Genomic DNA, 24,114 nt, shown 5'->3' with positions numbered 1-24,114 from the left:
ACCTGGTTGCTGAACTTTGTGACTTTGTCCTTACCCATAACTATTTTACATTTGGGGACAATGTATACCTTCAGATCAGCGGCACTGCTATGGGTACCCGCATGGCCCCACAGTAGGCCAACATTTTTATGGCTGACTTAGAACGCCGCTTCCTCAGCTCTCGTCCCCTAACGCCCCTACTCTACTTGCGCTATATTGATGACATCTTCATCATCTGGACCCATGGAAAAGAAGCCCTTGAGGAATTCCACCATGATTTCAACAATTTCCATCCCACCATCAACCTCAGCCTGGTCCAGTCCACACAAGAGATCCACTTCCTGGACACTACAGTGCTAATAAACGATGGTCACATACACACCACCCTATACCGGAAACCTACTGACCGCTATTCCTATCTACATGCCTCCAGCTTTCACCCTGACCACATCACACGATCCATTGTCTACAGCCAAGCTCTGCGATACAACCGCATTTGTTCCAACCCCTCAGACAGAGATAAACACCTACAAGATCTCTATCAAGCATTCTTACAACTACAATACCCACCTGCGGAAATGAAGAAACAGATTGATAGAGCCAGAAGAGTTACCAGAAGTCACCTACTACAGGACAGGCCTAACAAAGAAAATAACAGAACACCACTAGCCGTCACCTTCAGCTCCCAACTAAAACTCCTCCAATGCATTATTAAGGATCTACAACCTATCCTGAAGGATGACCCAACACTCTCACAAATCTAGGGAGATAGGCCAGTCCTTGCCTACAGACAGCCTCCCAACCTGAAGCAAATACTCACCAGCAACCACATACCACACAACAGAACCACTAACCCAGGAACTTATCCTTGCAGCAAAGCCTGTTGCCAACTGTGCCCACATATCTATTCAGGGGACACCATCACAGGGCCTAATAACAACAGCTGCACTATCAGAGGCTCGTTCACCTGCACATCCACCAATGTGATATATGCCATCATGTGCCAGCAATGCCCCTCTGCCATGTACACTGGGCAAACTGGACAGTCTCAACGTAAAAGAATAAATGGACACAGATCAGATGTCAAGAATTATAACATTCATAAACCAGTCGGAGAACACTTCAATCTCTCTGGTCACGCGATTACAGACATGAAAGTTGCGATATTACAGCAAAAAAACTTCAAATCCAGACTCCAGCGAGAGACTGCTGAATTGGAATTCATTTGCAAATTGGATACAATTAACTTAGGCTTGAATAGAGACTGGGAGTGGCTTAGTCATTATGCAAGGTAACCTATTTCCCCTTGTTTTTTCCTACCCCCCCCCCCCAGACATTCTTGTTAAACCCTGGATTTGTGCTGGAAATGGCCCACCTTGATTATCATACACATTGTAAGGAGAGTGGTCACTTTAGATACGCTATTATCAGCAGACTGGGGTGGGGGAAGGTATTTTTTCATGCTTTGTGTGTATAAAAAGATCTACACTTTCCACAGTATGCATCCGATGAAGTGAGCTGTAGCTCACGAAAGCTTATGCTCAAATAAATTGGTTAGTCTCTCAGGTGCCACAAGTACTCCTTTTCTTTTTGCGAATACAGACTAACACGGCTGTTACTCTGAATCAAGTTACTGAAGAGCTACCTTGAGGGAAAGGGAAAGAAATAGTAGGGAAATTTTGCACCAAAAAATTAAAAATTCTGCACACGTTTTAAAATTCTGCAAAGTTTATTTGTCAAATAAATGTGGAGGCTCCAGCATGGCACTGGGGAGCATAGGCCGCTGGCTGCACAGAGGTGGGAGATCACTATGCAGCTCCCCCCAGAACACAGATTCAACAGTGAGGCTGCACCCAACCCTGACACAGCGCAAGGACTGGGCCTGCCCCAGGAACACTCCAGGGCCCTGCTCCTCTGTGTGGGCAGGCAGGCTCAGCAAAGCAGGATCCAAGTGTGAAGGGGCTTAGTGTGGGGGTGGGAAAATCCGGGTGTGGGGTGAAAGGGTTCTGTGTGGGGCAATCTGGGTGCGGGTGGCTCAGTGAGCGCCCAGGGGGATGGGAAGAGATCGGATCTGGATGCACAGGAGCTTGTTGGGGGGTTCTGGGTGCAGTGGTAATGGGACTCTGCAGGGGGTCCAGATGAAGGTGGTTGGGGCCAGTGGGGAGGATAGAGCTTGGCAGAGGAGTCTAGGTGTGGGGGACTCAGCAGGGGGGTTCAGATGCTGGGGGAATGGGATTCATTGGGGTGGGATCCAGGTGCAGGTGGCTTGTTGGGGAAGTCCAGGTGCAGGGGGAGAGGGGCTCATGGGGGGATGGGGTGATTCTGAGTACGGGGGGTGAGACTCAGGCGGAGGGTCTGGATGCACAGGGGGTGGGTAGATGAGGAAGCAGCTCCTTATACAGTGATCCCTCCCAGCGAAGCGAAGAACCAATGGGTGCAGGAAGTGGGGTGGAGGGGGGAGAAAGAGTGTTCAGAGCTTCCTACAGCTGGGGGAGAAATCTGAGGGTGGGTCTAACACGGCCCTGGATGCTGTGCAGGGGAAGAGGAACGCCCATCCTCCCCAGTCCAGCCGGGACTAGCAGCTGAGCCCGCTGCAGGGTAGGAGGCATGACCTGGGTCTTCTCCAGTCCCAGCTCCTGCCCGACAGCGATTTACGTTCCTCTGCCGGCTGCCCTGGGCATCCGAAACATACTACTGGGGAGGGCTGCATGACCGTTCTTATGGCTTTCCCGTCAGAAAGTCATTTTTCTGCAGGGAAGCAATGAAATCTGCGGCGTACATAAATTCTACACATGTGCAGTGATGCAGAATTCCCCCAGAAGTAATGGACAAAGCTGGCTACTCCAAGGGCCCCTGTCTGCAGCAGCATTGTTGTGATAACACTCAGCTCCTGGTTTTGGGTCTGGCCCTCCACAGGTGCTGCTGGAACAACCCCACTGCCTCGTTGCAGCTACTTCAGATGCCTCAACTTCTTTGCAAGAACTCTAGAAGAAAGCTTTCTTGAGGAGCATTAAAAGCCAGCCATTCATCTTGCCTTATTGTCATTTTGAGGAGAGGTCTAAGAAATGGAACATGTTCTGGAATTTCTAATATAATTATGGGAGTTTGACCACTTCTGCAACAATCTTAGTGGGCTCCAAGCACCCTTTTGAAATCTCCCAGAAATCACTGCTTCAAAGAGCTATACCAGAAACTGTGGAATAAACATCTAAAATGGCAGTGCAACAGTAATGGTGTAGTACAATGCAAGTGGTATAGACAAAGGCTAAAACTGCACCTGAAATACCACGTGGACACACTGTACCCTTGCTACTTGCAGTGGTGCAATCCCACCACCTCAACCACCACCAGCCTAGGAGAGTTCTGAAAACAGAAGGAAATACACACTGCATGTGGGTTTGTTCTGTGTCCATCACCAGCTCCAGCATTATCCCTCACTATTCTTGTGTGAAACTGGACCTAAAATGAGATGATAAAGTCACCAGATCTTTCAGGCCGCCCTTTTAAATACACAGAAGTTAATATTTTCTGTATCATTTTTCCCTTATTTCATTATCAGCTGCCATTGTCAGCTGACAAAGTTCCCTGAAATGTTTAACTATGAATGCAAAAAAGCAGACATATCATATAAAGAACATCAGGACTGTTTATGGTGGCAATGTGGCCAAAACAAAAAACATAAAAAGAAAAGCTTAAACAAAGTCTCCCTGCTTTGCAAAAAAACCCTAAAAGTTACCTATAAATTAAAATTGCATTTTAAAAAATGCTTAATAGCTCTTATTCTGTTCATGATCAGTTACAGATATTAAGGTCTATTTTGAAATGCAAATCTGATTTTAAAATTAAAGTCTTCACTATATACATAATTCATGTTTGCACAAAATACACTAGTTTTCCATATTCTTCCTCATATATTTGCTCATCAGTGCCTACCTGACTCTAGCGCACATGGAAACATTATTAATTTCAGCATCATTAACAACATGGTTCTAGGACAATGAACCATGAATAAAAGTAAATCAAGTCACTCATCTGATGACTGAAGAATAACTTAAGTTGAACGGAAGAAAAGTGATGGGGCTTATTCAGGGCAAAAACATCCCCCTCAGTTTCTAGATATGGAGAGCAAAAATGGCAACCAGCAGGGATTGGTAAGCACATTGATGACTGGGGAAGAAAGAAGAGCAGCTTCAGTGGCATCATTTCCTCTACCCCCTGAACACATGGAAGCCCCTGTACATGGACATCAGCAGCCCACAAGTTTTAGCAGGAGAGCATGGATTGGCTGGAATGGAGGGACGAGTCACTCAAAGGAGCAGCATCCTCTAGCAAATTAGCGGATATACAACTGGTAATTTAATTCTGACTGAGGCAACAATTTTACATCTAGTGTCATGTCTGCTTTTGCTACCCAGCTGCAGGGTGGATAAAAATAAATAAATACAATTAAATTAAAAAAAAAAGTCAGATTTATTTTTATTTAAATTGGATAGTTTTGATAAAATGCTTTCTGAGGGAAAAACCTACCTAAAGATAGTTTTAATTAAGTCCTTCTAGACTATTCTTGAATTCTCATGTTTGAGCAAAAAATATAGTTGTTACTCTATGGTACTACCATTTTAAATGCAGTTCGGATAAAAAATAAATAGCTGAAATAGGCAGATCTTCCTTTTACAATTTCACCTTTAAAATAGTACTGAGTGTCAGTGAATGCAATGAGTAATACTAAATGAGCAGTATGGTAATTAACAATTAAATAACTGCATTGACTTATTTTGTTTAGGAGAATCCATCTTCAACATACAGGATTCTGAAGACTCTCCACCTTCAAGGTCACCAACATTTTCTGTAGTTTCAGAGTTATCTGCTAATGATAGTGTTTCAGTCAAATCATGTGGGTCACATATACTGTGGCTATCACGTGTAGCAAAAAGAAAAAAATCTCCATCATCCAGAAACAACCATAGATAAATCTGTGATAAGAACCAGCAGATTACAAAAAGAGGTAATTGATGAAAAAATTGCCTGGTTTGTTTATGCAGCAAACTCTCCTTTCCATATGATTGAGAACCCACACTTCATTAACATGGTTCAGTCATTAAGACCAGGATATAGTCCATCCAACATAGCAAATGTTGGAGGCAAATTGCTGGATAAACTGTATGAAAGAGAAATTGGGCAGTGTGAAAAAGGTCTAGAGCAGGGGTCGGCAACCTTTCAGAAGTGGTGTGCCGAGTCTTCGTTTATTCACTTTAATTTAAGGTTTTGCGTGTCAATAATACATTTTAAAGTTTTTTAGGTCTCTCTCTATAAAGTCTATATACTATATAACTAAACTATTGTCATTTGTAAAGTAAACAAGGTTTTCAAAATGTTTAAGAAGCCTCATTTAAAATTTAATTAAAATGCTAATCTTACGCCGCCGGCCCGCTCAGCCCGCTGCCAGCCTGGGGTTCCGTTCACCTAGGCCGGCAGCAGGCTGAGTGAGGCCTGCGGCCAGGACCCCGGCTGGCAAGGGGCCAGCAGTCAGAACCCCAGACAGGCAGCGGGTTGAACGTGGGCCAGCGGCTGGGACCCCAGACCGGCAGCAGGCTGAGCGGCTCAGCCCGTTGCCACTCAGCCCTCTGCCGGTCTGTGGTCCCGGCCGCTGGCTCCTGCCAGCCAGGGTCCCGGCTACCGGCCCCACTCAGCCCACTGCCAGTCTGGGATCCCGGCCCTGCCCATACAGAGTGGGTACCTACCTTCTCCCTGGTTCTAGCCCCTTCTCTTCCTCTCTCTCTGCACTGAGCACAGGGCTGGGGGTGAAGGAGCAGGCTGGGGGTTGGGGGGGGGGGGTAAAGTCTGGCCAGGAGCTAGAATGAGGGAGGGGACTTAGGGTTGGGGGAGGAGGTTTGGGTGTGGAGTGCTTACCTGGGCAGCTCCCATTTAGAGCGAGGGTGCAGGTGGGAATGGGTGTGCAGGAGCTCCCGTTTGGTGCTGAGGGTGGGAATGTGGGAGGTGCAAGAGTCAGGGCACAAGGTGGGGGGGGGCTGGTTATGTGTGGGGGTGCAGGAGTCAGGGAAGGGGGCTAGGGGTGTGTGAGGAGGGTGCAGGAGTCAGGGCTGGGGTTGTGGGGGGATAGAGAGAGGTCAGGGCAAGAGGCTGGGGTGTGTGAGGAGGGTGCAGGAATCAGGGCATGGGGGGGCTTGGTATGTGTGGGGGTGCAGGGGTCAGGGCAGAGGGCTGGGGTCGTGAGGGGGCTGCAGGGGTCAGGGCAGAGGGCTTGGGGTGTGGGCTGGGGTCGTGGGGGTGCACCCAGCCCCTTGCCCTGAGCGGTTCACGGCAGGGGGCTGGAGGGGATATGCCCTGATTCCACCCCCCCTTCCCCAAGGCCCTGGCAGGCAGCAGCATGCCATTAAAAATCGGCTCGCGTGCCATCTTTGGCACGTATGCCATAGGTTGCCGACCCCAGGGTAAAATTGTTAACCTGAGTCTTGATGGGTGGAGCAATGTCCACAATGATCCTGTTGTATGTGCTTGTGTGACAACAGAAGACGGGAACGTCTTCCTTACAGAAACAATTGATACATCAGGAAATGCACACATAGCAGAATACTTACAAGTAGCAGCAGTAAAAGCTATAACAAACTGTGAAAAAAAATTCAAATGTCTAGTATGCAGCCTGGTCACAGACAATGCTGCAAATGTATCCAACGTGAGAAAAAATTTACAAGAGCGTCCCAAGCAAATAACATATGGCTGCAGTGCTCATTTGATGCACCTCCTAGCCAAAGACTTCAGTGTTCCAGAAATAAAGACTAATGTTGTTGAAATTGCAAAATACTTCCAGAACAACCACTTTGCAGCAGCTGCTCTGAAAAAAGTGGGAGGAACCAAGTTAACTCTCCCACAAGACGTGCGATGGAACTCAGTAGTGGACTGTTTTGATCACTATGTCAAGAACTGGCCTAATCTGATGGCAGTTTGTGAACACAATTGTGAAAAAATAAATGGCACTGTCACAGCCAAAGTTCTCAACACGGAGCTTAAGAGAAACACTGAACACATGCGGAGTACCCTGAAGCCTATTTCAATAGGGAAATAGGTGTTTTATTGCTGACGCTGTTGAAATTTGCAAGGAACTGAGTGAGATCTTAAAGAGAGAAATATGCAATGACAGAGTTAAATTACAAGCATTAAAAAAACGAATGGGACAAGCACTATCTCCAGCTTATTTTCTTGCAAATATTCTCAATACTCGGTACCAGGGTCAAACCTTAACTGCTGAAGAAGAGGAGCTGGCTATGACATGGACATCCAACAATCATCCCTCCATAATGCCAACTATAATAAACTTCAGAGCTAAGGGTGAAGCATTCAAGAAATATGTTTGCTGATGATGTTTTAAAGAAAGTCACACCAGTCACTTAAGCACTTGGATTCAGAGACTGTTGAAGTGATAATCTCACTTAACAGCAGTAGCTTCTTCTGCCGGTGTAGAAAGAATATTTTCTTCCTTTGAACTAACTGATTCTAAAGTGAGAAATCATTTGGGAGCCGAAAAAGCAGGAAAGCTTGTTTTTCTTTTCCAGATTATGAACAAACGGGAAAATGAAGATGAAGACGACTGAGTTAGCTGCAGAAGCCAATATTTTAAGTTTCTCATGTTGACTTGGCTGACAGTCTTTTTTTTTTTTAAATTTCATTTAACTATTTTAGTTAACAATTTTAACAAAAACAAACCTGATTTTAGAAAACTTAAATATTTAACTAAAAATTCAAAAATTCATATGCTTGTTTTGTTTTGTTAAAATATGTTTGTTGTTGAATACATAACGTTGTTGTTTTAGTTAAATAAAACAATTTAAATGTCTGTCTGGTGATGTTCTCCTCCTTATACAGCATGGCAAGAAAATCCTCCAAATATTAATGATTAACCTGTTGAATTGGAGATAGTTCACCTCCCAATGACTTCATAAATATCTGCTTCAGTTACCTTTGGTAAATGAAATAACCAATCATTCATTTTCTGATATAGCGGTAAAACTAATCTGAAAAGTTTTTAGAACAAATGACTTAAAAATGTATAGTGTGAACCTTCTAAAAATGAAACCTACATGTATCTCTGAGTTGTGAAGAATACGTATTAAGGCTATAACAACCAACAAGAATGCACTTTTATGTCGAAATCCATGGTTAAATCAAGTCTTCCTGACTAGTGATTTAAATCAACTCCACCCTGCCCAGCTGCAGCTAAATGACCTGCTGCTTGAGTCCATATGCCCTGCCTTGTTACACCAGGGGCTACAGCACTACTAGCCTATGATTGGGGGAGCGGGCGGCTCTCTCTCCCTTCCTCTCCAGACAAGCAAACCAGGAACAGCACCTACCCCCTCAGGTTAATGCCATACAATTCCAGACACTAACTCACATTGCTTCCTGTTTAACTATACCCTTCCTGCTAGCGTTCCCACAGTAGGGCTCAATCTGATTAAAAGGAAATTCAAACGGATATTTATTGAATTCCAAAACAATTTTTAAACTAACTTTACCTCAACACCTCTGTGAGGTCAAAAGCACAAGATCAATATAGTTTACAGAAAGACAAGAGTGAAGAGTCTGCACCAAGTGGGTACTTCCAGAGATAAAGTGGTCAGCAAGCTGAAACAATTGATCTTGCGAGACGTAAGTGCTTTTCTCCCCTTACTTAAGACGAAAGTTCTATAGGTTGTTATACTTTTATCCTCTAAGTACAAAAAAAATTCCTGTGTGCCCTGCTTTACAACAGTAAGATAATTCTAGTTATATTTATTGCTTTTCACAGTACTGTTTTGCTATGAAAGGGAAACACTGGAGGCAACCCTGTTTCAACAAATCAGAGAGACAGCTACATCAAACCAGAGGCTCAGAGGTCACCATTATCAAAATGGCACAGCAAAACTTCTCATTTGGATCTGGAACAGACAGGACCATCCTACAATGGTTTCAGGGTGACACAGTACAGAGAATAAAGTAAAATGAACAGCACGTTACACACCTCAAAGGAAGTATACGCCTTCCAAAGCCCATAAACATTTGGCAAAGAGGATGAAAGAATTCCCCCCCCCACCCCCCCAAAAAAAAATTCTCTGCTCCAACTTGCTTTTCTCCAGACAGATTTTAGAGATGACTAATCCGGTAGAAGGTGGGCTGTTCAATTCTTCCAGCTTTTCATCCAGACATACTAATTAAAACTCTTTCTCCACACACAAATTCTTTATTTCAAGTGGCAGTGACCAGTGGAAAGAAAAAAGTTCATGGCTTGTTTTTACTCCTGAAGACAATGCAGCTTGTTGTAGCTAAAACAGTGTTAAGAACAGCACAGAAGAAAGTAGCTCACCACCTTTTTTTTTTTTTTTTTGGGCGCCTTTACTAAATACTGGGAGCAGTGAGGTCAATCAGCATAAATAGGATTTTGGTAAAATTGGGCTTAGTTATAAAGGAGAAACAGCTGGCACCATACGTGTTTATTTTACATATTTCAAGCATAAGAAGCCACTACAGCTTTCAAACTTGAATGCCAAATAAAAATAAATCAATCTTAAATACTGTTAGTGTTAAAGTTACTTTTAATACTTTTGACATACAGTAATGAAACCTTTTTTACTGATTTTTCAGCAGAATAAGGCAAGGAGTCCAGTAAATATGGAAAAATACACTACTGTTTTGCAGAGTCTCCCAGCAGGTGAGTCCAGCTTCAAAACAAGAAGTCAAGGAGCCAGAAGCTCACACATCCTCTCCCCCCTCAGCCCAGGACAGTAATAAACAGGTGGTATTGTCAGCCATATCATCCCAGGGAGGAATGAAAAAACACAAAACGAGTGGGCTTGGCGTACATTGAATTAAAAAGCAGGGAATTTGAACCAGTACAGCATCACTCGCGTCACAAAAGCCCAGAGGTTTGGTTTGTCTCACATTTGGGGCTCTGTGTTTTTGGCAACTGGGTGAATGGGGAAAGGAACCAGAAAACAGCTGCAGTGTATGGCATAATCCCCCTCCAAATCCATGCTGTTTCCCCCTTCTAAAATAACCAGGCAAACATTGTCTGTATTATTTTAAATTGACCCATTGCTCCTCACTCAAATCCCTGCAAGGGAGAGTGGAATAGGCCAGACATGGAAGGAAATCACAAGAGCATAACTTGGAACTCTGGGGGCAGAGGGCATGTTTACACTGAAATTAAAGCCCATGGCTGGCCCATGCTAACTGATTCAGGCTAAGGGGCTGTTTAATTATGATGTAGACAGAGTTTGGGCTGGAGCCCAGGCTCTAGGACCCTGTGAGGTAGGAAGGTCCCAGAGCTCAGTTGGAGCCCAAACATCTACACCCCAAGTAAACAGCCCCTTTAGCCCGAGCCCCATAAGCCCGAATCAGCTGCAGGGGTTTAACTGCCTACCTACTGTAGACATACCCTTAGTGACCTGGGGAACAATTCAGAAGCAGTGGGCCCGAGTCCAGACTTCCCTGGCCTCTACAGATACCTCACAGCTGGCAGGATTTTCCAACAGATTTTAGGAAAACTGTGGATTAGAAGGGCCTTGTCTCAGGTTTACTTGGAAGAGGAGAGGGGAATCAGAGCAGAAAGGGGCCGCATTCACCTGGCAAGATGATTTACAGACAGCTCAGCAAGGTGTAAATTGCTATTTTCCCAACCCTCTTACAAGGGCATATATAATCTGATTCTGTGTTTCTATTTTGAACTGGAATACAAAAACAAAGGCAGATTACAAGCAACTGCAGACAGCATAAAGGCCTTACCCAAATAAACATGTTTCACCTAAATTTATCACCAAGGTAAACAAACTCATGCTAATGTTCAAAGAGATGGAATTAGCTGTACTATATGCATAAAATCACGTATAGACTTCAGACTGCTCACCTGCTGCTTTCCCACTCTTGGTCATCCTTATCTTTCTCCTCTTTGGCATCTGGAGTGTGCGGGTGTTTCTGCACAATCCTCATCCCACCAGCTTTCACTGGAATGAAAATAAGAAAAATCAAATCAATATAACCAAAGGAGAGAAAACTAGTAAAAATAAGGATCCATTTCCAAAAAACAAATTTAATAATCAGGTTGTACAACTCAGTGAGAGCATGAGAATATTTGCAGGTGGAAGATCTGAGCAGTAGCTGTTGCGTCTCACTCCTAGGCATGTTATACTGCCTTATATAGCCTTCCAAGTTGGCCACTCAATGTACATCTTATTATTTTCGTATCTCCTTAGAATGTTAGACTCTTACTTCAACATCTGTCTCCATTAATTTCTGGCAATGAGAGGAGACCAAGGAAGTCTGGGATTATCCAACTGAGTAACATAGAAGCAGTCTCTCTTGCAAAACAGCACACACAGAAGTTTATTTTCATATAACAACAACAGTAAATAAATACTGAAAGTACAGTACTACTCATACTATAGTACTAGTAAAACACAAAAATCAACTTAAAAAAAGGTTTTTTTTAAAAAAATAACATTACCCAAAAAAGTTTAAAGACACTATCCATTCACCTTTGGTGCAAACGTTTGTGTCTGTAAAATACAAGCATTACACAGACATACCAACTCTTACAAATTTATCATGAGAGATGAGATATCTAAGTAAAATTAAGCCTCACTTATGATCTCGCAATAGAACTCTCAACAGCACTGTCAATACATGTGGGAGAGCAGGCAACACTAACAGTCACATGCACACACCCTGGGGATGGGCAGGAGGAGTTAAACAAAAACACAAAACAAAAAAAAACAAACAAGAGACTGACCTAAAAAATAATTTAAAAAAAAAAACTTACAATTTTTGATCTCTTGAAGTTGGCAATGCTGATTACCAAACCTCAAACCCAACAGAAGTTCTCTCATGATTTATTTTTAATCCAAATAGAAACAAAGGCCTTGTCTACACTGGCAAGTTTTTGCGCAGTAAAGCAGCTTTCTGCATTGTAGCTCCTGAGATGTACACACTGCGAAGCCATTTAGTGCACAGAAACTATTTACTTACAGCGCTGTAACACAAAAAACAAAAACACCACACACATACATCCACCCCACACACCCCAATGAGAGGCGTACAGCTTTCTGCGCTGGGGGTACAGCATCACGGTGCCAGCGTAGATACCCTGGGCAATTACAGCGCTGCAATTGGCCTCCAGGAGGTGTCCCACGATGCCTGTTCTCGCCTCTATAATCATCATTTTGAACTCTACTGCCCTGCCCTCAGGTGAGCAGCTATCATCCTCACCCCGTAAATTCCTTTGGAATTTTGAAAGTCCCCTTCCTGTTTGCTCAGTGATGCATGCAGTGGTCTCAGCAAAACCTTCCAGATGGCCCGGCCTGCTCCATGCACCAAGTGATTCCCCACTTGGAGCAATGCTGAGCTCCTGGACCTCATCAGCATTTGGGGAGAAGAGGCTGTCCAGTCCCAGCTGCGCTCCAGCTGTAGGAATTATGATACTTACACACAGATTTCATGATGCATGACAGAAAGGGGCCATGACCGGGACACACTGCAGTGCAGAGTCAAAGTGAAGGAGCTGTGTAAGGCCTACAAGATATGGGAGGCAAACTGCTGCTCTGGTGCTGTGCCCACAAGCTGCCAGTTCTACGAAGAGCTGGACGCGATACTCGGCGGCAACCACACCTCCTCTGTGAAGACCACTGTGGATACTTCAGTGGCTCACGTGCCAGTCGAGAGAGGACCAAGCCAGGAGGAGGAAATCTTGGATGAGGATGTGGAGGGTGACCCAGAGGCAGGACAATTCAGAGGTCAGAGATGCATGCAGCCAGCAGTTCATTCCTACCCCGGAGAAGGCTAGCCAGTCACAGCTGCCAGATCTTGGTGAACCGCAAACAGGAGAGGAAGCCCCTGGTAAGTGGATTTGATTTTGGGAATCGCTGAAGCAAGTTGTTGGGGGCAGGACAGTTGCAGAAAGCATGCTTGTGTCTGTATGATGCACATACCACCACATGCCTAGTCTAACCGGCAGAACAGGCTGTTGATTGACTCCCTCACTTCACGGGAATCTGCCTCAGAGATCTCCAGGAAACTCTCATAGATTCACGGGACAATCCGCTGCTACAGGTTCTTTGGCAGACCTGCTTTGTTTCTTGGCCCATTAACGGTAACTTTAGAATCACAGAATATTAGGGTTGGAAGGCGTCAGGAGGTCATTTAGTACAATCCCCTGCTCAAAGCAGGACCAACACCAACTAAATCATCCCAGCCAAGGCTTTGTCAACCCGGGCCTTAAAAACCTCTGTGGATGGAGATTCCACCACCTCCCTAGGTAACCCATTCCAGTGCTTCACGACTCTCCTAGTGAAACAGAGTTTCCTAATATCCAACCTAGACCTCCCCCACTGCAACTTGAGACCATTTCTTCTTGTTCTGTCATATGCCACCACTGAGAACAGCCTAGCTCCATCCTCTTTGGAACTCCCCTTCAGGTAATTGAAAGATGCTATCAAATCCCCTCTCACTCTTCTCTTCTGCAGACTAAATAACCCCAGTTCCCTCAGCCCCTCCTCATAAGTCATGTGCCCGAGCCCCCTAATCATTTTTGTTGCCCTCCGCTGGACTCTCTCCAATTTGTCCACAACCCTTCTGTAGTGGGAGGAGCAAAACTAGATACAATACTCCAGGTGTGGCCTCACCAGTGCCGAATAGAGGGGAATAATCACTTCCCTCAATCTGCTGGCAATGCTCCTACTAATACAGCCTAATATGCCATTGGTTTCTTGGCAACAAGGGCACACTGCTGACTCATATCCAGCTTCTCATCCACTGTAATCCCCAGGTCCTTTTCCGCAGAACTGATGCTTAGCCCAGAGGCATATAGTGGTGCATGGGATTCTTCCTTCCTAAGTGCAGAACTCTACACTTGTCCTTGTTGAACTCTACACTTGTCCTTGTTGAACCGCATCATATTTCTTTTGGTCCAATTCTCCAATTTTTCTAGGTCACTCTGGACCCTATCCCTACCCTCCATCATATCTACCTCTCCCCCCAGCTTAGTGTCATCTGCAAACTTGTTGAGGGTTCAGGCCACACCATCCTCCAGTTCATTAATGAAGATATTGAACAAAACCGGCCCAAGGACCAACCCTTAGGGCACTCTGCTTGATACCGGCTGCCAACTAGACATGGAGCCATTGATCACTACCCATTGAGCCCAACAATCTAGCCAGCTTTCTATCCACCTTATAGTCCATTCATCAATCCATACCTCTTTAACTTGCTGGCAATAATACTGTGGGAGACTGTTATCAAAAGCTTTGCTAAAGTCAAGATATAACACATCCACCATTTTCCCCATATCCACAGAGCCACTTATCTCATCAGAGAAGGCAATAACGTTGGCCAAGCATGACTTGCCTTTGGTGAAGCATCATGGGGCACTGGGACAGGACCTAGGATGCCCTGCGACCCCCTCCGCCTTCCCGCAACTCTTAGCAGCAGAAGAGGAAGAGATGCTCTGTGGGATAGCTCTCCAGAGTGCACTGCTCCAAATACCGCAGCAAGTGCCGCAAGTGTGAACACACTATTGGGCAGGCAGCTGACAGTGTGAACACACAACAGCAGTTTCTTTTCAGCGCTCTCTGAGCGGCGCTGTAACTGCCAGCTCTGAAACTCTGGTCAGTGTAGACCAACCCAAACATTCTCTTTGAAAGTGAAACTCAGTTCACTGTTCATCTTCAGAACTGTAAGACAGAAACTAAACTCTGGTTCTATAATCAGGACAACTCAAGTGGTTCCCTGACTTTGGGCCTAAAAGAACGAAGTCGTAAAATTGATTTTTATTTTTTTTTTAAATTTTCAGTTTTAACATTGTGTGGTGACATTAGTAACTGGTAAAAATCTACTTGGTCACCACCTTAAAATTCTTGTACCTTATTGCAACCATGTCCCTGAAGGAAACGGGTTTCAAATTGTGTTACAATCAGTAGTTTCATTAGAAAGTCACTGAAGGGACAGAGAATGCAAAACTCTATGCAAGCATAAAGAGTCACATCAAACTTTTTCGTTTGTGTTTCAAGTCGATATTGCTACTATGAAAGAGCTCACTGGATGTTTCAGAGAAGCCACAACCTGAACAAACATAATGAATGAACAATCACGTCAACCTGAGAGATTGTCCACATTCTGAAGACAAGTACACACTGCTAATATTTATGTTGTATTTATTCTGGGGGACAGAGACATTAAGGAGAAGTTTGTATCATAGCAAGGAATGGTGATCTCTGAATTCTGAAAATAAACCAAAGGGCCTGTGGATGAACAGAGCTTTTCACAAGTTAGAATTGTGGGAAAAAAAAAAAAATTCGGTGTTGTCCCTATAGAGCAGCGGTGGGCAAACTTTTTGGCCCAAGGGCCACATCAAGGTTGCAAAACCGTATGGAGGGCCGGGTAGGGAAGGCTGTACCTCCCCAAACAGCCTGCCCCCCTCAGAACCTTCCCCATCCAACCCCCCCCGCTCCTTGTTCCGACCCCCCCACTCCCAAGAACCCCCACCCCTAACTGTCCCCCCAGGACCACACACCTTATCCAACCCCCCCCGTTCCCCATCTCCTGACTGTCCCACCTCCCACAACCTTCGCCCCCTGCTCCATCCCCTGACTGCCCCCCAGGACGCCACTGCTCCATGCCGGAGCCAGCCATGCCGCCAGAGCGGTGGGCCAGAGCGCAGGCATCGCAGCAAGCTGAGGCTGCAGGGAAGGGGGGACAGCGGGGGAGGGGCTGGGGACTAGGCTCCCCGGCCTGGAGCTCAGGGGCCGGGCAGAATGGTCCCACAGGCTGGATATGGCCCACAGGCTATAGTTTGCCCACCTCTGCTATAGACCATGTGTCTGGGAGAGCAATGCAAAATTGTTAGTTTTTAAAAATTTATCCAACAGCAGTTTGATTACAGGATTTATTTGGTTGATTTTTAACTAGATTTTTTTTCCTTAAAATATTAAAACAATCAAAACCTTTAAAATGTACCCTAATTTAACAATGGAGAACAATTTAAGCGACAGTTACAAGGCAAAACTAAAGCAATCATGCTTGGCAACATTTTTAAAAAAATCTAGCAGTTTACTATTTCTCAAAATTTATTTAAGAATTCTTGGATTATCTTTAAAACATAAAATCCTACAATAGTGAACACTGTTTATATCAGATATAAAGAGGATTTTACTAGTGAGTGCAAAGAAATGCCATGACAAACTCCTGCTAATCTTTCATGATGCAAACTATTAAAGACACTGCTTGCATTAGCAAACAACGTCATGGCCTATAAAACACCATCCAGCATTAATATCTCCATTTACCTTTGCTTATAAAGACAATTAGCCCCATCAATACTTCCCACAATGGGCTTGGAGGTAGGAATCAATACAGATAGAAAAAAGGTGCAATAAAAACAAAATCTAGGTTATGGAAGATAAGTTGTTTGAGGAACCACAGAACAGGAAGCATGACTTTTTTATTTGAGATTAAAACAAATATTATCAAAGCTTATTGCTTTGTATGTTTTTTTCTGTCTATAACAGTGTAGAAGCACAAAAGTAAACATATCTACCAGCAAGAACTGGGACAAACTAAAAGATGTTTTTTTTTAATCCCCACCTGAAAGAAAATAGCACAAAGATATAAGGTCAGTCCCACAATTCTTACTCACGAGTAGTCTTTACTCAGATGAATAGCTCTATTGAACTTAATTTTTTTATTTACCTTAATTCACAAGAGTAAAGAAAATGTAGTAGGATCAATTTCAAGTTACTATACTTTTAGGGAAGGCTCACTTCCCCACTTGTCAGGTTACAAGCATTCACTATGATGTCTATTTCCACACCATTCTTTTCACCAAATAGGACACAAAAGATCAAGTTACCCCTAAATTTGGTTGGGTCAGGGTCTTGCTCCACTTTTATTACACAGTCAAGCTATTGGTCACTGTTCTCTGCTGGTTTATTACTGGGAATATTCAGACAACAAAAACAAACAAAAAAAACCCACATCATTTTGTGTTCTCGCTAGTGTAGTAAGTTTTGTCAGTGTGGAAGAAACTACTATGGCATTTAATTCTCTATGCACTTCCAAGATTTTAAGTTTAAAAACAGTCATTTTTGTGTGTCCCAAAATCTTACGCAACTTTTGGACCTAAACTCAGTTTCCTTGTATTTCCACTTTTTTTGGAATCTGCCTCAAGCTGCAAAGAGAGGATCAGCAAGGGAGGCCACCTAGTTCTAGTGTGACGTAAGCAAGGAAAGTCCAATAGCCCCTTATGAAGCTTTCAGAAAAAAAGCAGGGTTTCATTTGTTCAGGTTCTGGAGTAAGAGCCTGATTTGATTTTAACTGCTATGCCTTGTGTTCTCCCCGAAAGGCAGGAAAGATGTTTTTTTTAATACAGGGCAAGGACTGTTGTATGTTCCTTGACAAGCAAGATTGTTCCAAATATCCTGTTGGATTGTTTAGGCACTGCTCTAAAGTAGGGATGCTAGTTGGAGATCTGGAACCAGTACAGATTCTAGTTTTGTTCACCAATGGATGGGCTTGTTTTGTAGCTGTAGGCCGTTTGTTGAAGTCTGAGAGATATCATGCTAACATATTTGATTCTTCTTCTTGATATCTACCAGAGGCTCCCCAGTCATCTCAGCTCCATTACTATTCACAGCTTAGTACATTTAGATTGTTGATATGTCAAGTCTGGGGCTAATCTTGTATTCACTGGGCACCCACAAGTCTGAATGAAGTCACTACGTGCCCAGGAACTCTAATGTAGGCCCCAAAGTCTTACCCTTTGACAGTTTTCCTTGCAAGTAACCTTGAATATTTATGCTATGTATTTAAAATTAATTTTACACAAACTATATGGTAATGATTCCAGCCCAATGTTAAATTGTACCAACATGAGGAAAATAAATGTATCCTATTAAAAGTTCATTAAATATACTCTTACTTTGTATGTTTTTGGGTCAGCATTTATTAAGTTAATATTGAGAGAAAAATAAAAGGTTTGGAAACTTATGAAAATGTTACTAGATACTCCTTCATTGTTGACTAAATATACCTTTTCCTGTCAGTATTCTACCAGGCAGTTGGAATTAAAAAAATGTCTTAGTGCAGTTTCAAAAATACACTGTCCACACCCACAATTCTTCACTTACCCTGCCGATGTTAAAAGAACTGAGTAAACATAATTACGTTCTTTACAGCGAGTGTTAGATGTACTAACCAACACAGCTTCAAATATAATATAGATACGCTAAACTTACCAACGGATATCCAGATATATAGAGACCTCAACTTGAAATCTAAACAGTTTTTTTTTTTGTTTTTGTTTTAAATGAAAGACTTCAGAGTAATGTCAGCACTAGACATGACCACCCATGTCCTGGTCTCTGACAGTCTTTTGTTAAAACCACAAATCTCCATTTTATTAGTGTTAGTTTGTAAATTACCACTTCAATATTTTTTTTAATCATGAAACTAGATAGCTCAGCATTTAGAGAATTAGGTCCTGATATCAGGTACACCACTGACAATCTAATGGATGTCCACTAGAGTCAATGGAATTACTGTGGATTTTCTCCAGTGTTAGAAGAGATGGAAATACAGCTCGCAGCCTCTCACCTCTGTCAATGGTTCAAAACCATCCTCTGTCTGAGTCACTTCTAAGTCTATAAGCAGACAACTGTTCACGGGCTCAGACAGAATGAACCAGTGGTCTAATTCCAAGGCCCAGTAGACAGATGTCCATATAGCAATTACATTTTGGCATCTCTATTGAGATTTGCAACAATCTGAATAGGCACAATGATTAAACAGCCTCTTCACCTCTAGAGTAGGTGCCTCAAAAAACAAACCAGAAGAAGTTAAAGCACCATGTCAGCAAGATCAGGGGAAGCTTACACTCCCAATGTCTGTTTTGTAGCTGTTCTAGGGATAGAGAGAGGTTAAAAGACAAGTCAAGTCTCTGTGCTGTCACTCACACCTTCCACAGGTATTACAGTAAAAACATTTAATGCCAGCCAGTCAGCTGAAACATGCATTGTACTTAATTTGTCATTGCATCATATACGTTGCTTGTTTCCAATGGGAGTAGCTGGGTGCTCAATTAATACTTCTGAAAAACAGGTCCCTTATTTACATGCCTAAATATAGATTTTTAAAACTAATTTTGGAAAAACCTATCCTTCACCCCACTTTTTTTTTTTTTTTTTTTGTTATTAATACCTTGGACACAGTGTTAGCAAAACCAAACCGTCCAACAGTCTGACCAAAAATTTCTTCCACGGTTCAACTTTTTACTCTCTTGGCTCCTTGATGTTTTCATTTTACTAATTCTCTAGTCAGCATCTTCCATACAATGTATAATTTGAATTTCTGATGTTTTGTTTGTATTTTACAAAAAAATGACACATGAACATTCACTTTTCAGACTCTGTGTACATCATAAAGCTGCAAAATAGAACCCAAATTTGCTTAAATTCATTGCCATTTACCTGTGAGACATAATGTCTATACAATAATTAAGGATTCAATTTTGTCACTGAGATCATGGACTCCGTGACTTTAATGGACCTTTGTGACTTCTTCGGCTTCAGCTCCCCGCAGCAGCAGGGCTTGGACGGTCAGTCCTGCCCCCCCCCGGCGATGTCTCTATGGCCAGGTCATGGGATTCCATGAACGTTTATTGCCCATAACCAGTCCGTGACTCTGATGAAAAAATTCCTGTGACAAAATCTTAAACCATAGCAATAATGGTGCTGTAAGACTCTAAAATTATAATTTTATTCCTACTGGCTAGAAGACAGAATTATTAAACTAACCCAGTGAATAAAAGGAACAGAGCTGAAACTTTAGTACCATCTTAAAAACAAAACAAAACAAAAACACAAAACCCTCTCCCTCTGAAAAAAGACAGAGAAAGAAGTCGTTTTAAAGGTTGCTGCTCACCTAGGATCCAAAGCACCCCTTTGGGAGATAGCTGGGTGAGGAGAGCAGGAAGAATTGCTTGTTGTGGGTGACAATAAAAGCCCACTATGCAGAGTGGGGCTCTGCAGGGGATGCGATGGTGCTCAGATGTAGCCACATTGCATGATTGTGTAGGAACCCCACAGACATGTAGCGTAGGAGTTAATGCTGCTCCTAAAAATTATTTTAATTTCTGCCCCGTTTATCCCCAAACATGCATTGTTGTGCCAACACCAATAGAAGAGTCTTGTGACCTAGCAATAAAGCAGCCCTTTTTTATGTGTATTATCACAGCCCTTTCCCCCCCCTCTAATCTCCACAATTTATTATGGCTAGAAACACTGGGTCTCATTTTCTGCTGCCTTAAAATCTGGATTGTCATGTACACCTGTGTAAAAATGTGTAAAAGCACTACTAAATCACAACAGTGTTTTACATTCAAGTCGCACTGGCGCGAATGGCAAAAGCATTAGGCCCTGTGTTTCCAGCTTCTTATTTTGTCCCTTCCCCATGAAGGGGGCACATGATGAGGGCAACACTCGAAGACTGTTTCTTGGGTCCTCAACAGGAGAAAACAGAGATAAAGCTGATCCATGCTCAGCAACTAAACTGGAAAGCCAAACAACATGCACCAAGCCAGGCATTACTTGCCCATACAAAACTTATCTGGGAAAAGGGAAGAAAGTGAGACACGTTGGACTCAGAAATGTAGGGTTTTTTTTGTAGGGCAGATTGCTCAGGGAAAAGGGAGAGAGAGAGAGATGGGAAAAAAAAGAAGTGTGATGAGAGCACAAGCTAGAACTGAAGATTTGAACGGGGGTGGGGCACGTCTGCTCGGTAATGGCATTGAGCAAGAGGAGTCGATTCAGACTTTGTTTTGAACAGCAAGCGTTTAAGTCTGATAAGAACTTTTAAAAACGAGGGCGGCGGCTACACCTGGCCATATCGCGGCTCGGGACCAGGGCAGCCAGCCAGCCCTGAGGCCGCTGCTCAGCACTCGCACGGGGCTCTACTTTTCCAAATCTCTGTGCGGACAGTAACCAACCTGCTGACACGGTTGCACGTTTGTCCCCACGGAAAGACCAAAAAGAGCCTCCAGCGGCCTGGCGCCTGAACAAACGCCGCCTCCAGCTTTGCAGCGAGTGGCAAGCGGCGCCGACGTGGCCGCGGGCGTTAGCGAGACCCACCTCGGCCACACCAGCCGCCGCCACCACCGCCGCCGCCGCGGTCGCAAGGCAGCGAGTCGCTGCACGCTCCGCTCGGCCCGGGCCGCGGGCGGGGCTGGGCCAACACCACCTAATGCCCGGGCCGGGGCGAGCGGGAGGGTTCGGCCCTGGCCCGGGCAGCAGGAGCCTGGCCCCGGCAGCAGGAGCCTGGCCCCGAGGCTGGCGTGCGCCGGCCCCGCGCAAGCCCCCGACCCCCCGGCCAAGCGCCGCGAGCCTGGCGAGCCTCCCTCTGCTCCCCGCAGCCGGGGTGGGGGTGGGGCAGTACCGGCAGGGGGGTGTCCGGCCCGGGTCTCGGCTCGCTCCTGGTCAGGCGAAGACATGGTGCTCGGCGCCCCGCGTCCGGCTGCGCAGGGCCGGGGACTGGCTGCCGCGGGCCCCGCCCCCGCCCGCGCTGCCAACGTGGCCGGGCGCTGATGTCAGGACGCCCGGGGGGAGGCGGCCGAGCGGGGCCCAGGGAGCCGGGCAACGTGGCGGGGTTAGAGCGGACAGGAGCAGGAGCAGGAGCGGGAGCGGGGGAGGGGATCCAAAGCAGAATTACACCTAACGCCTCGGCTCCTGTGCCTGAGCTGCCGCTGCTGCCCCCGCTGCCCCCGGCTTGGTTACACGCCGTTAAGTGGTAGGCGTGGAGTAGGGGGCCGGGTGTTTTCCCTGTGGAGATTACATAGCAGGAGGTACGGTTTTGATCCAAGGGTGTTGTCTACACTGGGTAGAGGGATCAATTCAGATCGACATTTTTCTTTAATTGGATGCGTTCCGCCACCCCCACCCCCCGAGTATAATCAGGGTTTAAATGCTTAGAGATTTGCCAGCGCCCCTCATACCTCCCACCCCCCACATTCAGGAGTCAGTCCAAGCTTCAGTCCTCCAGGGCGGGCCGCCAGGGCTCCTGCAGGTTTGACAGTATTTACTGAAGCTCCTCTCAGGCCCCTTCCAGCTGAATTTGTGTCCTGAGTATGGTGCCTGAGCGCCTCCCACTCTAATGTGATTTCTCCTCAAGGCCCCTCCAGAAGACAGGCCAATGCCAAGGCTACACTAATCAGTAAAAAGAAAAAGGAGGACATGTGGCACCTTAGAGACTAACAAATTTATTTGAGCATTTATTTGTTAGTCTTTAAGGTGCCACAAGTCCTCCTTTTCTTTTTGCGAATACAGACTAACACGGCTGCTACTCTGAAACTAATCAGTAGCAGCACTCAGGCATGTGAAGCAATGTAGGTAAGTGAACCTAACCCTTACATGCTAATGTAACCCACCACACCTCCTGGGTGTGGTGTTCTGCCCCCTCTGGTAGCACCGAGGTCACTTAGAGATTGAGTCTGCTGCAGCCTTAGCTAAGGGCCGTATGGCATTTAGCTCATGCAGTAGAGGCTCACAAACTAATCAATTCCTGCCCCCCCCCCATCTGAAGTCTGTCAGTGTTACACTGGCTCACAAAGAATTTTTCTGTCAGCCTAACTAAGGGGTTCTCAAACTGGGGGTCAGGACCCCTGAGAGGGTCACAAGGTTATTATGGGGGGGGATCACGAGCTGTCAGCCTCCACCCCAAACCCCGCTTTGCATTCAGCATTTATAATGGTGTTAAATATGTAAAAAAAGTGTTTAAAATTTGTAAGAGGGGGGTCAGACAGAGGCTTGCTATGTGAAAGGGGTCACCAGTACAAAAGTGAGAATCACTGGCCTAGTTACTGCCTCTTAGGAAGATGGATTAACTACAGGGATGGGAGAGACCCCCTTCTGCAGCTGCAGTGAATAGCTACACTGAGGTGCTTCAGTTAAGTAATAGACATAGCCTAAGGGTATGTCTACACTACAAGCACTCTTGCAGCACTCCAGCTGTGCTGCTGTAGCATAGACAGTACAGGGACAGAAGTAATTTTTCCCATTATGGTAGTAAATCTAACCCCCTTGAGAGGCATCACCTAGCTGCAACTACAGTAGGGGTTAGATTGACCTGTAATTGCACAGGATGAGACATTTTTCACAGCCCTCAGCAATGTAGTTCGGTCAATCTAGATTGGACCCGGTCTAAGTGATTTGCCCAGGGCAACACAGGAAGCCTGTGGCAGAGCAGGGATTGAACTCAGGAACTAAACCTGAGGCAGGGCAGTATCCCAGTACTTAAGTCACCTTTCTGTACACCAGACTTCCTTTGAAAGGCAGGAAGTAGACACATTTTGCTCTGAAGCCCTCCCTTGCTTGATCCAAAGGCCATGAAGCTGCCAAGGTCTGTCTGTGACTTTCAGATTAGATTGGAATTTTTCATAATTTTGATTCCCCCCGCCCCCCTTCTCTAACAGTGATCTTTTTGCCAGTGTCAAATGTTAGCCATATATCAGTGTTAATTGCTTTGCTAAACAACTGTTCCGGCCACTACATTTTCTCCCTTCTGACAACATGTAATATGAATAAGCTTGAAAGGATTACATTTATCAATCAATTTCATTGTACTCACCAACCTAATATATTTCCATTGATAACTGAAATTTGCAGAGATAGGCAAAGTAAGAAAAAGTTGTTGACATAGTACATATCCTTGAAACAAACTAAGTTCTCAAGCAGATTTTTCTTAACAGTTATAAAGCTTTCATAGAATCATAGAATATCAGGGTTGTAAGGGACCTCAGGAGGTCATTTAGTCCAACCCCCTGCTTAACCAATCTCCAATTTTTCCTCAGATCCCTGAAAGGCCCCCTCAAGGGTTGAACTCACAACCCTGGGTTTAGCAGGCCAATGCTCAAACCACTGAGCTATCCCTCCTCTTTAACTAGGTGAGTCTCACCATTTAATGACAGTAAATAATTGCGGGGAGCTGACAATAATTGAACATTTAAAATAAATAGAAATAATGCTTAGAAATAAACATCTCATATTTTAAGGCCAGAAGGGACCATAATGATCATTAGTCTGACCTCCTGCATAATGCAGACCACAGAAC

General features: G+C 44.7%; 1 protein-coding gene across 2 annotated transcripts in view; it reads right to left on the bottom strand.

Annotated features, from left to right (window-relative positions):
* The window catches only part of DAP (death associated protein), a 90,959-nt gene extending 69,357 nt beyond the window's left edge, over positions 1-21,602 (bottom strand). For both annotated transcript variants that reach the window (XM_084618422.1, XM_084618421.1), the window contains exons 1-2: positions 21,445-21,602; positions 10,877-10,973 (exon numbers count right to left, since the gene is read on the bottom strand). In XM_084618422.1, coding sequence (XP_084474548.1) covers positions 10,877-10,973; positions 21,445-21,499 — 152 coding nt within the window. In that variant the 5' untranslated portion in view covers positions 21,500-21,602. The remainder of the gene's footprint in view (positions 1-10,876; positions 10,974-21,444) is intronic.
* Positions 21,603-24,114: the final 2,512 nt, after the last annotated feature.

Source organism: Lepidochelys olivacea, assembly GCF_965140295.1.
Source record: "Lepidochelys olivacea isolate rLepOli2 genome assembly, chromosome: 2".
NCBI classification, from domain to species: Eukaryota; Metazoa; Chordata; order Testudines; family Cheloniidae; genus Lepidochelys; species Lepidochelys olivacea.
Note: the sequence above shows the minus strand (reverse complement) of the source record. Positions and strands in the feature narration are given on the sequence as shown.